Genomic DNA, 14179 nt, shown 5'->3' with positions numbered 1-14179 from the left:
ATCGTAAGTTTTTGTTGAGCCAGGATATTCCTGCTTACCATTGTAAAATATCAACAACGTACCCACACATAATAGAAGGTTAAGGAGTGCTGATGTATTTTGGCGTTTCTCAGACTGTAAATAAAAGCAATGTGAAACACTAGTTCCTTTCCAACAAGGTTTTCAGCTTTGCATCATGACTATTGATCAGCTGTAATTTTGAGGAATTAGGTGAAAGGTTTTAAAACACCAAAAGATTTCATAAAAACAAATGACTTCCCTTATTTCACAACATCTTGAATCTCCCTCAGTACCTTCTGGGAATGTATTTCATCAGAGCTGTCCAACAAAAATGTATCTGGAAAAATATGGAGGGATGTATGTTTTGAAAAGCATTTACTTCCCATGTAAAAACAGGTCTTTAAAGTGGTTTTCGAACAAAGACATTTATTTATTTGCTGGCCTGTCAGTTGAATCCAAGTTGCTCTGCTGTTTTTATTAGTACACTGTTTAGTAACTTTTTTTTCGTCATCTAACAAGACCAAATAGCCTTTAAAAAATGAGCGATTGACAAAAATTTAGATTTTTCCAAATGTATAGTATAAGTGCCATTTCTGATTAATTCTTAGTCAATAAAGTGAAAAGGTGTTACTCTGGATCTAAATAGAGATTTATGTAAATTTCTTGCATGCAACAACAAGGAACATTGCATAGTGGGGTATGAATGAAACGCATGCTTTCTGAATAAGAAATACAAGCAATGTTAGGGTCAAATAATATATATATAATAATAATAATAATAATAATATATATATATATATATATATATATATATATATATATATATATATATCAAGGACATTTTATGTGGTGTGCGCTTCAGTTAGCTTTTCGCAGGTGCCATCTTATTTCAGTCACCGTGCATTTAACAGTTTGTCCAAAAGTCATTTGGTATTGCAAACTCTAACGCGGCAAATATATTGAAGTATTTGATTATCAATCTAAAAAAAATTAAAAACCTAAAATAAAGGTTGGTGGTTAACACAAGCACAGGATTTTCATGTTGTATTACTTTAACAAAAAAATTGAATATTTCAGAAAAAGAAAAATTTACCACTCAAAATTGTGTATTTCCCCTATAGCAGTTAGGGGCCTAAAAATAAACGTTGAAAACACATTTAAAAGATTACGTTTTTAATAATACCAGACAAAAATAGAATTTTGTTAAAAAGGGGGAATGTTTGAGAATTACCCATTCAGTCTACAGGTTTATGTGAGTACTTAACAGTCAGAACAACATGGCACTTGAGTAGGTGTCTAGTATTTCAGAGAGAATTTTAACAATATTGTCACATGCAGACAAAACTTTGCAAAAAGTTTGGTGCTTGTAGCCATTTTACTTGTATTTTGACTAAAATTTGTTAAAGATTAACAACACAAGTAATAACTTTAACTGCAATAATTGAAAACTAATGGAAAAACCTCATTTATTTGGCAAAGGTGATGCTAAATTTCAAGTTTTAGGCAAAAAAATAAAAATAAAATAATAAATAAAAAAAAAAAAAAAAAAATATATATATATATATATATATATATATATATATATATATATATATATATATATATATATATATATATATATATGTTATTTTTTTCTTTAAAGAGAAAGAAAAAAAAGTAACAGTGAGATTACATTTTAATAAAATTCTTTTAATAAGACAAGTTAATAGTGTTTTCTGAAACCTGGAACTGCAAAAATGAAATAACCCTTTGAGCAACAGTCAGCGCCATACAAGTACAATGTATTTTGGTCCTTGTGAGAAATAGTGCCATAATTTATAACCCGTGAAAAGTCTAAAACTGACTATGATATGCATTAAAATATCTACAATTAGTTTATATATATAAAAAAAGAAGTTAAAATTGAATGACATTAAAAACAAGTCAATACACTGAACAGCTTCAGGTATAAAGGCCAAGTAGTAGTAATGATGGGTGCAAATGTCCATCTCTATCAGACATTTGACCGGATCGGGTATCATTACGAAGCTTATCACAAAAAGAAACCGACAGTGAAAAAGCTAAAATTGTAGGATAAACTGACCCAATGTGCGTTTCTACAACCAACAAAAGGAGTAAAGATCCATCTACTGTCATACCTCATTTTAGACAGCTAATGAATTCAAAATACAAGGAGTCTGTAGATAGATTTTGTTATTAAAATAACGCTTCAGTCCAGTCTTTCACATGTATTTCTCTGGCACTTCACCCTCTTCGTTGAGCAGACATGTGCGTATAAGAGCTTCAGTGACTGCGTATGGATCACAGTTGGCTGAAGGACGGCGGTCTTCGAAATAGCCCTTCTTTTCCTGACCCACAGATCGTGGAATTCGTATGCTAGCACCACGGTTGGCCACTCCAGCCGAAAACTCGTTAATGTTAGAGGTCTCGTGATGGCCAGTCAGACGTCTGGCATTGTCCAGCCCTCCTTTAGGATCGTAGGCACGGATATGGTACTGGTGTCTCTTGCCAAGCTTCTCAATCGACTCCTCAATATGCCTGCAATGAAAAGAAAATGTTTTTGTTAATTCACGTCAGCTATAATCATGATGGAATTTGCTCTGACACACTTACTTCAAACCTCCTTCCTCGCGCATCTCCTTGGTGCTGAAGTTGGTGTGGCAGCCGGCTCCATTCCAGTTACCTGGAATAGGCTTGGGGTCAAAAGAGGCCACAACACCAAAGTCCTCACAAACCCTGTGTAGGAGGAAGCGGGCGACCCACAGATGGTCTCCCATCTCGATCCCCTCACAAGGGCCAACTTGGAACTCCCACTGAAGAATGAAACAACAAGTTGATGTCGCTACATCTTACTCCACAATGCACACATATACTCTATATCAGTGATTCTAAACCGGTGGACCTCAGCGATCCTGCAGGTGGGCCGCGAGATATTAAAATGAACTCAATATTACACTATAATTTTTGGATTACATTATTATGCTATATTAAAATGATCGGGGTAATGCACTCTACTGTTCTCTGATTGATTACTTCAAACTCGGAGCAAAAACAGCCTCATCATCAAGTCTGCAACTAATACACAAGTCTGTTTATTCACAAACTATGCGTGAAGTGAAAGTCTCTCTTTGTGTATTTTTGTGCGAATTATTTAATATATTGCAAAGTTATCCAAATCAATATCCTGTGAGTGTTTTATAAAGGACATGTGCCCATACAGGGGCATCTAGCATGGCTCACTGGCGTTTCTTCTATAGAATGTAAAATAAACTTGAAAGAGCTTCAGACACGCTCCGGCGGAGCTGTTCACTGTTCCCGTCAGCGATCTCCCAATAATATCCAGCTGCCATCAGATCGACGCGTTTCAATAGATTTAGGGTGTTTTACTGCATTTTACATTTGTCTTTATATATTTATGACTATATATTTGATAGTAGATATTCAGTCAGTCCAGTTTAAAGCATAAGCTGGTCTTTGCAGTCTCTCTGTGGTGCTCTTTAAATGCTTAAAATAATAAAATAAATAAAACACATACACACACACACACACACACACACACACACACACACACACACACACACACACACACACACACACACACACACGAGCATTTCATACAAACATTTTAGGGAAAATCTCAGACAGGTGGGCCTTCAAAAATTGATCAGAGAAAGAAGTGGGCCCTGAGGTGGAAAAGGGTTGAGAATCCCTGCTCTATATACACCCACATGAGAGGAGAAACCAAGGATGGTTATAGGTGGTTTCTGCAGTATTTATTGATAAATACTATAGGATTTATATATAAGGTATTAAAAATGAAATGTCTGTTTACTTCTATGAAGCTCTGAGATTCTACCCCAGCCCAGGAAATGACAATTGGCCAGAAAAATAAATGAATAAAAAATGCAAATGTTTTGTTTTATTTTAGGTTAACCAAACAATGGCATCTGAAATCTTTCAAAGATCAAACACTGGCATAGTGTTGTCTAAAACAATATGTTTTAAGCAAAAAATAAATGAAAAAATAAATAAATAAATGACAACACATAAAATAAAATATACTGTATTTTTAAAACGCTTCCTCTTCTCAAAATTGTTTAACTACACTCTATTAAATAATAATAATAATAATAATAAGTTATAAGAGCATTGCTTAAAAGATTTACCTGTGCAGGCATGACTTCAGCATTGGTGCCACAGATTTTTACCCCAGCATACAGACAGGCTCTATAATGTGCTTCTACAACATCTCGTCCATAGGCCTTATCAGCTCCAACACCACAGTAATATGGACCTAAATAAAACAAAAAAATTAAACCCCTTAGATAAAATGTTGCTGACTTACTAGAAGTATCCTTTATCCACAGGTGATTTCTACCTTGAGGTCCAGGGAAGCCATTGGAGGGCCAACCGAAAGGATGACCATCTGTGCCGAGAAGAGTGTACTCCTGTTCCATTCCAAACCAAGGATGCTGGTTCTGGACCATATCCATAATCTTCTTACAGGACTGACGAAGATTGGTTTCTTAAGGCAGAAACACAAAAAGGATTATTGCAACCTATATGCTCACACTAACTGAAGAACTACTTGAAATAAGTTGTGGGTGTTAAACCTTACGCACCTGCAGGTTTATGGTTGTATTTCAGAACATCGCACAGAACCAGTTTGTTGGGGTCTTTCCTGAAAGGGTCTCTGAACATGGCTTGAGGGAACAAATACATGTCACTGTTGGACCCCTCAGCCTGATATGTGCTGGAACCATCAAAGTTCCACTCAGGAAGTTCTAGAGGAACAGAAAAGAAAAAAAAAGTTAAAATCTTTACACTTTTTAAAGAGAGAGGGTTATAACTTAATAATACAACAACTACCTTCAACAGATTTAGGTTCAGAGTCTAGAGTCCTGGTTTTGCATCTCAATCCCTCTCCGGTTCCATCAATCCAGATGTACATGACCTGAACTTTTTCTCCCTGAGGGAGATCCATGTACTGCTGTTTCATAGCTTTGCTTAATTTGGAACTGGCTGAAGTGGCCATGGTGGTGCTAGTGATGCTATATCAAACCTGTTAGGATAGAAATGGAGTTTATACACTGCACAAAAAAAGTAAGTAAATAAATTATTATTATAAAAACATTTAATAATAATAATAATAATAATAATAATAATAAACTACTACAAAAAAATTAGGTAAAAAAAATGCATGCACACAAAGTAATGAAAATGGTTTATAAATATACAATATAGAAGTCTGCAAATATAACGTTCTATTGAACTACTGAAGACATTTTCCAAGACAATTTTGAAAAACTCTTTTGATCCGCTTTAAGTGTTGACTAATATTTAATAAATAAGTAAATAAAGAAATGTATTTATTTATTTTGTAATATATAATTTGTCAATTCGCATACATTTAATAGCCCCTTTCCCCATCCCCCAATCTTCTTCCACTTTATGTCGTGTCGTCAAACTTCGCAGTGAAACTCCTGTTGTCAGAACCAACGTGGCCGGTGAAACTGCTTAGCTCATTGCGTAATAACAGACAATGGAGTACCGAAACAGCGTCTCGTTATCGTTTTACTTTTGTAAATACGACCATATGGATCATGAATAAAAAAAATCCAAGGCATTATTACTAACAACTGAACGCAGCGTTCAGGTAAGAAACTCGGTAACGTTAATCTGCATTATTCACTTTACTAACATAAACGTTAGGTCATTTAAACAGCTGGTGAAATCGAACAAACTGATGCAACAATTTCCTCTGATTAACAAACCAATAAAAAGTGGTATTTACTGCAATTTTAGAAAACATTAACGTAATTAAATCGTAAAAGCCTAGATTTTAGATAAATAAACATGAAATTACCCATTTAGAGCCTTCTAGTTAAAACAAACCATTTAAACGCACTGTATACTCGCGTAATACCGCAAATTCTGTTTTAAATATAACGTTAAAGATACATACCTATCAAAAAGTACAAATAGTCACTATAAGAGTGGCTGTATTTCCAGAGGGTTTTATAGGGTAGTCCTGGCTGTTTGTCTCTCATCCTCATAACAAACAGCCTCAGCGTTGACCGAACTTTTAAAGCGGGGTACAGATCCCTCCTCCGTCGTTTGGACGGAGAAAAACGCGATTTGAGGATGCCTGTGTTACGTCACAATAAACAAGCATTTCATTGGAAATTTCTCAAATAGGCGGGGCACCCATGAGCGTTTCGGGTGATGCTTTGTTAGACAAAGAACATCAAATATATTTTGACGAAAATAATTTTATATCGCCATCTAATAAGTCGTCGAATATGTACATGCGTCCACTGACCGATATACGGTTTCTTTACAATCTACTGCCAGTAAAACGGCTGTCTTTGGCAAGAAAGATAAACTTAAACAAACACAGGTCCATTACGCCCTCCAGTGGTGTAAAACAGCAAGTTAATCAGCTCAATAATAGCACAATATTATTGATATTATTGATATTTATGATAATAGCAAATATACAATTTTACACTATCACTGAAAGACATATAGATTACAATATTAGCAATTTCACAAATGATACTATTGTACATGTCTAAGATTAATTAAGATTAACAAATAATTTTTATTTAATTTATTTATGTATGTATATAATATATGTAACGTATGTAATTATTTTGGTTTAAGGAAAAAATGTCACTTTTAACGCAAGCTTTATAAAAACATACATTTTAAAAAGTGTGCACTCTTTAAGTCAAGTTCAAATAAACAAACTTGCTACATTGACCATGTCTTTAAAAAAATACTTTTACTGAAGCACACACAATGTTTACTGAATCAATAATTTGTATACACTTTACAACTTTATTAGGTACCCAGTTTTTCCTTAGAGGCTTGGATCTTTCATGTTACAAAGCTAAAATTTCAAACATGCAATTTCTATACTTAAATTCCCATATGGGTAATATGTCCTGAACCCATATGGCATGTATTGTTTATTTATTTATTTGTTTGTTTATTTATTTATTTGTTTATTTATTTATTTAACAAAAATCTACAGAGATTTATTTCAGTTTAGCCTCTGATTTATCAGGGGTCATAACAGTGGAAGTGAACCACCAAATACTCTGGCATATGCTTTTAATATTGTGCCATCAGAGTTATGAAAAGTTATTTTTGAAAGTAATGCATTACAATATTACTCTCCAAAAATGTAACTAGTTTTTATAATAAGTAATGTGTTATATTACTTTTTGTTACTTTTTTCTGGCCTGGATGATTCTTGATCTGTTTCATAACTTGCAGGATTTTTTTCCTCTTCTTCTGTTTTTTTTTTTTTTTTTTCTCCAATAAAGGGACTCTGCAATTAACAAAGCACCATATAGCCTACACCTTAAAAAACAAAACAAAACAAAAAAATACAATAAAAATAATAATGTTGGATGATCTTATTATCTGAGAACTTCCTGACCCTCAAGCTATATGCCATATATACAGATTAATGTAAGTGCAAAGCAATGTGTTTGCAACTTTTGTACTTTTTGTCTTATTAGTGAAGTAAAATCATTGTCCATTGAGACAATGCCTTTTTTCCCTTTCTTTGATCCATTCAGAATAATGAGAAAATTTCCTTTGCTGAAATGTAAGGCTCTGCCAATTTGGTTTCTTTACTTTACTTTACTTTACTTTACTTTACTTTACTTTACTTTACTTTACTTTACTTCTCTGCTGTACCTGAGGTATCCATAAAAAATGCAACTTGTGTAAGTTTTATTCATAACATTGATTTTAGGGTTTTATACAAGTTTCATACAAAACGTACTGTTTTGAAGATAATCTCTTTAATCATTGTAAAAACCATTTAATGTAGATAATGAGTTGGAATATAGTACTATGTCTCCTGATTGTGAAATTGCCACCATCTCTTAAAAATCTTATTTTTCAACATTTTTACAAATGAAGTTTTCCATACTCAATGTTAAATTAAGATTTCTGAAAAGTACTACATTTTTTGTCATTTCCATAAATCATGTTTTTTTGCAATTTTACTCTTCAAAACAACTTGGAAGTTTTTGACTAGTAGACTAGAATATTATTTAATATTTTTTGTCATACTGATTAAACTATGTTAAAGTTTGTAATTAAATATAACTATAAACTATATATCTAAACCTTGTTAAAGATTTTTTAAACAGTGAATTTATAATATTATTAATAAAAGTTGTCTAGATGTATCTATCACAGCAGTCAGACTACTACTGCAGTGATAAATGGAAGAAATGTTGTCACAGACCCAGACACACACTAATTTTTCTATTGTTTTTCAATGTAAATACGATCAACGGATGTGCATAACTGTTATGTTTAAACACATGAGTTCTTTAAGAATGAGTTAATGATAATGTGCCCTTCCAAGTCAAGCCATAACAAAAAGATACAACTTCCACTATTCTTTAAACTAGTTGGTAATTAGCTGCATAGCAAAGCCTAGTAGTAGTGGTCCATTCAAAATATGGTCAAAACTGAGCTTTCATTCTAATATCTGTAGATATAAATGATATAAAAGCTTTATTAATTCATTTTCTTGTCGGTTTAGTATCTTCATTAATCTGGGGTCACCACAGTGGAATGAACCTCCAATTTATCCAGCAAGTTTTTACACAGCAAATGCCCTTCCAGCCACAACCCATCTCTGGGAAACATCCACACACACATTCACACACAAACTCATACACTATCGACAATTTAGCCTACCCAATTCACCTGAAAGGCATGTCTTTGGACTGTGGGGGAAACCAGAGCACCAGGAGGAAACCCACGCGAATGTAAGAAGAACATGCAAACTCCACACAGAAACGCCAACTGAGCCAAGGCTCGAACCAGCAACCCAGCGACCTTCTTCTTGCTGTGAGGCGACAGCACTACCTACTGCGCCACTGCTTCGCCCGATATAAAATCTTTCTAGAGAATTTATTAAGCCACCTACTACTTAGATATCAGTGAACAGTTTTACTTTTAGAATTAATACAATCTGGCACAGTAAATATACAATATGCTATCTCATTTAATATGAAACCTACTGTACCTAGGGTCTCTGTTCTAAACTATTCATGAATTATAAATTTTTTTTTTAAAGTTAGGGTTCCTCTTAGTCAGCACCAGGACATGGGTGCACTGGGGCGCTGTTTTTTCATGTCAGTGTTTATGAATAGGTTAAACCAAAAAGAACACAAGTAGTCTTGGATGGGTATTGGTACAGTTTTAGCGGTATTACTACTTTTATTGATACCACTTATCGGTTCAGTACTATAACGGTTCTCTTATTGGTACTTTTTGTAATTTAAAAAAAAAAAAAAATATATATATATATATATATATATATATATATAAAAAATTATTGAACAGAATTAACAACACTCCGTTTTATTTTTAAATTTTTAATGTAAATGTAAATGAGTGCGCACAAACAGCTGAGAACCGTGATGGCTTTTATACTTGATGCGCTTGCCGGAAACGAGCATTTCTCATGTGGGATTGCCTACTTTGCAGACGAATATCAAATATGGCAAATTAGAAAAGGTTGGTCAGTTAATTTATGCAACTGTAACTAATGTTTATTCAGCAATAATTCTCCAGTACCGATAGCAGAACCGTTAACGTCAGAGCTTATCGATACTTCGATCTTTTATAATGTAGCACCGAAACTGGTAAAGTACCAAGTTTCGGTACCCATACCTAGTCTTGACAAACTATACATCAGTCTAAAGCTACAACCCTCAAGCGGCCATTGCAGCTAGTTGTTTTTCAATGGTAAGCTTATAAAGAATGTATTTGCTAAATTTGTGTAAGTTTTACAGAAAAGGCTTTTTAGATATGGAGTGAATATCATCAAAACAACAACAACACACACACACACAGACACACACACGTCACACACACACACACACACACACACACACACACACACACACACACACACACACACACACACACACACACACACACACACACACACACACACACACACACACACACACACACACACACACACACAACAATTATTGCTGTACATCAAGGTTATTTCGTAAGGTAAGAATCCACAGAAAAACATCCCATTGAACACATTTAGTCCACTGAACAATAGTGTGAATTATGGATGGTTATTCATTTGTTTGACACCGTTTCTAGTAAAAAGCAAGGTGATGTCATATCTTACAGTGTTATAGATAAAATGAGATCAATAAATAAATAAAAACAAATAAAAATTCCAAATTATAGTTACTAAAATCTAACTAGGTAGTTAATAAAATCTACTAAAAGCTGAGTGTTTTGACCTTCTGCACATGCTGTCTCTTAGTCATTGCTATCGATCAGTCACAGAAGTTCAGTCATTTGACTGACAGAGAATTTAGCCGGAGAATTTAACTGTGGGTATAATACTGTATTATATGACAGTTGTTTACGTGTCAGATCTTCACTGTGTGTGTAGCCAGCATTTGCCTATACATGTGAATGTCTCTCTGTTAGCAATAATCTTTCAATATGTTTGGCATTATCATATGTTTGCCATTTATCTGAATGTCTGCTGTTAGCTAAGCTATCTGTATTATTACCATATGTATGTTATGGGCATCAGAGTAAATTGTGCTTGCTACTCAAGGGGGGAAATACAATTGTTTACAATAGAAGGCAAATTGTATTTTTGTTTTGTCATGCACAAAAACAGTCATGTAGCTAAATCTCTGCTGTGGAATGGGTTTCAAGCAGCAGCCAGTAGCAAACTCTTTTGAAAAGATGTTCAAGCACTTTCTGCCAGTGAGAGAGCAAAACAAGAACTCTTGTAAGACTTTTTTTGTTGCATACTGAACTTATTTCACAGAATACTTCTTGTGCTCAAATAAATCATTCTACTATACATTTCTGTCTATTTTTTTACAATCAAAAAATAAGTGATAGGCTATGTGAAAAAGCTAAAATAGTTGTTAAAAATGTTCAATATATGTGTGGTCATCAGACTGCTTCTCCAAATAAGGAGGGAGAAAAATCACAAGACATTGTCTCAGGAAAATAATTCCAGAAATTAAATTTTGCATGACATTGGCATCAAACTCAAAACACATACTCAGGAGGTCATACTCAGGAGTTTAAAAGAAATGTAATGTTGAAAGACGATTCTCTCAAGGACCTACAGTAAGACATAATAGTCATAAGAAGTTTGTTCTTTTTTAAAAAAAAATGTTAATACGTTTTGCCTTCTGAAATATTCTTTTCCATTTTGAATGTTTATATTTGACAGCACACATTTAGTTATTCTTTTTACATTTGTATGCCATATCATGCATTTTACTTTCATGTGTTTTCACTTGATTGATCATTAATTGTCAGGGGTACTTTTGTCAATGTTTTCTTGAAAATGAACATTCATAAGTAAGTAGCTATGTTTATAAAACTCAGTTTAAACTTTGTACACAGGTCTACAGAGGATGAAAATGTCTGTCAAAAAGATCATAGAAGCATTTCACTGCTTTACTTCACTTTGAAACACTTTCGTTGACATATATTTCTCTACCTGCACCAATCTTGGTGATAACAATCAAAAATTCTGGATATTATTCTTGTAGGAACTATGCATTGTATATTGGCTAAAAGGTTTCAGTATCAGACTATATAACTGTGGCTTCACTGCATAGAGAAAGAGCGACTGTTGGTAGAAAGCACAAAGTTTTTGATCGTAACGGAACAACTTAAGGTAACAGAAACGTGTGCATTATAGGTTAAGGAAAATTGATGAAGGAATTCTGTTGATTGGAAAATAAATCAGTTTTTTTTTTTTTTTTTTTTTTGCAGCTATTTTGCCTACGGACTCTCAATTTTATGTGTAAAGAACTTGTTTGCTCTACCAACAATAGAGGCATTTGGAAAGCCGCTACAAATCTTTTAACATAATGCCAATGTTGTTTTTGATGAAAAATAATAACATCTACATTTTTCCAATAAACAAAAATCACTAAGCAGACGTTTTTGTTCTTACAACAATTATTTAAAGGCTTCTATTCTATAGTAACAAATATAAATAAAAATATGATTTACTTACTTTTGGTGAATAATCATAAACAAATTATTTTGGTGCATTTAAAACTCTACAATAACACACTTTGAATTAATTTGGCCTGCAGTGGGTTAAAAATGTTAACTATATTAACTATTTTGTGTGTGTGTGTGTGTGTGTGTGTGTGTGTGCAAAAGTAAGGCTGCACAAGGGTTAAATATTTTATTACATTTTTTGTTGACCACTGGTATCTACAATACTACAATACAATGTATTAAATAGTGCAGATTAAAAATAAGAGTAAAGTTGTGAATGTGAAGAGGCGTTTGATTAACCGTGTCTTTCTGATTGTTAGGAGTGCTTAAGTGCTATTTCCACAAGGTGTCGCTGTACGCTTCATTTATATCATGCTTTCTATGGAAAATAATGCAACACCTGAGACCCAGCATTTATGATAAAGCATGAACACACAGAGAAGACATCTGGAGTGTTTATCTAAGGAACATTTCCATTTGTGTTTATTATTGTGGAGCAGAGAACGTCTATTTTTAATCAACCTAAGAGTTTAAGGAACTTAACGGATTCAAATTTGTGACAATTTAATTGACCAGACCATTACACATACACAACTACAAAGACACCGGTCCGGGGGCGCACACACTCTCTCATTTTCATGCACGTAAGTCAGTGTCCAGTGACGTAAAGCATGATGACTCATTGCCCATCAGAAAAAAAGAGCTATTGTCTTGTCTCCTCTGACCCCGCTTTTCTAACCTCTCACAACCACTCAAGCCAACCTCATCACACCATACCTGACAGCATTCCTGTGTTTACAAGAAACAAATGGTATGTAATGTGAATTTTAATACCCGCCGAGTCATAAAAACCACCCATTGTGTCAAAATCTAATCAGCTCTCGGATAACTTTTAGTTTTAATAACCTTCCAAAGACGTCGAAAAAGCCACAGAGTGGAATATAAAAAGGGAGTGAGTCAGTTATAATGACATTACAGTCTATGTCACCCAGGCAGAAGTGTGAGGAATATATTTCCTTAATTAATGCACAGAGACTAATGAGCTAGGAGGTTAGACAGGCAAGTTTTCTTATTCTTCTCTGTGGAATAATTACCCATGTGAATATTGCTGTGGTTACACTGAACTGTCCGTGGTCACACTTATACTGTAAAGTAACTGAAGCATTCAAATGCAGTTAACCACAGCTTTAGTGTCATGGAAACAATCTGAACTTTAAAAATCAAGGATTTAAAAAAAATAATTTGCCAGGCTAGGCATTCTGTTGCGAGTCTTTTTTGTTGTTTTGGATTCTCAGCTGAACATGTTTCCTAAAAAAATATTGTGTAGCTGTAAAAGTACTTGTTTGCTGCTTTTGGATTGTGTCCCGCGTGTTTTGAAACATCAATTTCCTACCATTTATGCACCGGTATTAAATGCCAATGTTAATAAATAATGTTCAACCTTCAATTTCCTGTGATGAGTGAAACCTGCGGGTGAGTCATCAGACTCTGCAATGCACCACAATAACCTATAGTGAGGGAGGGTGGAGACTAACTGAAGCTTCCCAGGAGAGCTCTGGTTCAAACAGACACAAACTACAATCAGACATAGACCCAGATGGTGTTGACTGGATAGTGGACCTTTCTGATGTGTTTATGCTTGGTTCGCAGTTAGACAAGACACACGCTGGGAAAACAGACACTCATAACAATTAAAATGCCTCCAGCAGCCTGCTGTGAAATCAAACAGGAGTTTGTGTTACTGTCTGTGTGAATGCTACTGGGAAACAGACTATTACTCTTACCAGTTGCTTCATTGTAATGGATGATGAAAGAAAGAGGCTTAGTCTCAGTCAGACACTAATATGACACTAATGTCATGTACTGTAGAACTTTATCAGGGTACTCACAAATATATTTTTTTACATAATACTGTTTTTAGCTAAATTTGAAATGATAATTAAAACGGAAAAGCATATTTTTGAAAACTAGTGCATGTTTTAACAAATTATGTTTAGCCTAAGCTTGTGTGATTACTTCAACTAACAAAACAGTGTCATACTACAAGATTTTATGTGTGCAGATACGTAGTATTTCTTTACAATGCGAGATCGCCAACTACTGGCCTGGCATGTAT

At 34.1% G+C, this 14179-nt stretch overlaps 1 protein-coding gene across 1 annotated transcript; it reads right to left on the bottom strand.

The window, feature by feature from the left end:
- Positions 1–1156: 1156 nt before the first annotated feature.
- On the bottom strand, positions 1157–6387 carry glulb (glutamate-ammonia ligase (glutamine synthase) b). The gene is made up of 7 exons (NM_182866.3): positions 5966–6387; positions 4870–5062; positions 4623–4784; positions 4379–4525; positions 4167–4294; positions 2614–2813; positions 1157–2538 (listed from the first exon to the last, which is right to left on the bottom strand). The coding sequence occupies exons 2-7, from the start codon at positions 5033–5035 to the stop codon at positions 2223–2225; spliced, it is 1119 nt and encodes a 372-aa protein (NP_878286.3). The 5' UTR covers positions 5036–5062; positions 5966–6387; the 3' UTR covers positions 1157–2222.
- Between the last annotated feature and the right edge of the window lie 7792 nt (positions 6388–14179).

This window comes from Danio rerio, chromosome 6 (assembly GCF_049306965.1).
Source record: "Danio rerio strain Tuebingen ecotype United States chromosome 6, GRCz12tu, whole genome shotgun sequence".
Classification (NCBI taxonomy): Eukaryota; Metazoa; Chordata; class Actinopteri; order Cypriniformes; family Danionidae; genus Danio; species Danio rerio.
The sequence above is the reverse complement of the archived record's forward strand: the minus strand, read 5'-3'. Positions and strand labels throughout refer to the sequence as shown.